This window comes from Limulus polyphemus, unplaced genomic scaffold (genome assembly GCF_000517525.1).
Source record: "Limulus polyphemus unplaced genomic scaffold, Limulus_polyphemus-2.1.2 Scaffold1544, whole genome shotgun sequence".
In the NCBI taxonomy this organism is placed as follows: domain Eukaryota; kingdom Metazoa; phylum Arthropoda; class Merostomata; order Xiphosura; family Limulidae; genus Limulus; species Limulus polyphemus.
Window position 1 is genome coordinate 183930 of NW_013667154.1, and position 1528 is coordinate 185457.

A 1528-nucleotide genomic window follows, 5' to 3' on the forward strand; every position below is an offset into this window, starting at 1 on the left:
TCAGAGGCTTCATCATCATATCACTTGTCCACTTCTTTCGTCTGACTATGTTGGCAGGTCTTACTTAATAAGGGCTTCCATCTAGCTGCTCTGCAACGATAACCCAATCTGTGGAGAATCCATTGAACAGATTTTGGGCTCATCCCACCAACTTTGGCCACTTCTGGAGTAGTTAATCTGGGATCCATTTCGATGCTCCTCTTGACAGCCCTTTTTGTCCTCTCCGATGGACCAGGACGACCCGGATGCTGCTCAGTTGTTTCCTTGCCGTGTTTCCTGAACTGCATGATGATTCTGTTGACTGTCGAGAGTGGGATTCCCAAATTCTGAAAAATGTGCCGCTGACTTATTCCACCATCTGCTTGACCAACTATCCTTCTTCTAACAAAATCTGACAATTCGAGAGAACCTTGAGTTCTAGGCATGTTGTAGCACAAGATAATTAGTGTATGTGGACCATTTTCATTTATATAGTGCTCTGTGAACACAAATTAGTTAGCATAAATCCGTTAAATGATGAAAAATTAGGTATCTATTTACTTGTGACCAATGAGTGTATATCACCAAGGGCAATTGAGTGGGGCATAAAAGACTGGAGCAAGCGAGAAAAAATCAGACCAATGATTAGACGGGCAAAGAAGAAACTCTGGTGGTTGAGTAATAGCTATGGAGGTATGTTTTGCTCAGTATCAATCATCTTTTTATGTTGTAACTCAGCCTACATAAAAGAGCTCTAGTATTAAGTGAAAGACCTTTTCACAGCAAAATAACACAAAGTTTCAGTTTTTCAATTAAATTCCATTTTTGTGTAAAGTTCTTTCAACGTAAACCCCTTTCATTGGACATAAATAATACAGTACACAAAATCTTGATGTATATGTTACAAAAATCATTCATCACTTTCTTACAGTTTCAAGCTCACCGGCAGTGTTTACAACAGAAAAGGATAATTAAGTCACATTTAGGAAAAATAAAACTAAATATAGCAAAAAAACTATGCTACCACTGTTTACAGCACTGTATTCTGAAACTAAACATTATTACAACAGTTTATCATATACCTTTTCTGACTTTAAAGTTCCATGGTGATCAACTGTCAATTTTTGAACATCACCATTTCTACAAAGTAATGCTCTACTATCTCCTACATGACCTACGACAAGCTCTATGCTGTTCCTTAGAAGACATATTGTTGCTGTTGTTCCTGAAACTGCAGCTTCTTCTTCTGAAATGACACAGTATAAAACTATCAGCATTAGTTAAAAATGAGGTGTATAGAAACATGTATTTTATTGATCAAAACCAGGAATATAAAACTATGGCCATTAACAATTCTTTCAAGAATTAGCATTTAAAGACACATTTATGCTGCAGTTATATATTGTTAGAACTCTGAAAGTGAATTGTCACCGAATGTCTGGTATAACAAGTTATTTTGGCCACAACTGTTTCTTAGAGGAAAAAGGACATTATTATATTCAGTTGTCCTATTGTTTGAAATTCTATAAAAACACACATATATATATAT

General features: G+C 35.9%; 1 protein-coding gene across 4 annotated transcripts in view; it reads right to left on the reverse strand.

Annotated features, from left to right (window-relative positions):
• LOC106464027 (protein phosphatase 1K, mitochondrial-like) overlaps nucleotides 1-1528 on the reverse strand; it is a 63775-nt gene that overhangs the window by 17931 nt on the left and 44316 nt on the right. For all 4 annotated transcript variants that reach the window (XM_013924135.2, XM_013924137.2, XM_022391675.1 and 1 more), the window contains exon 4: nucleotides 1062-1225. In XM_013924135.2, coding sequence (XP_013779589.1) covers nucleotides 1062-1225 — 164 coding nt within the window. The remainder of the gene's footprint in view (nucleotides 1-1061; nucleotides 1226-1528) is intronic.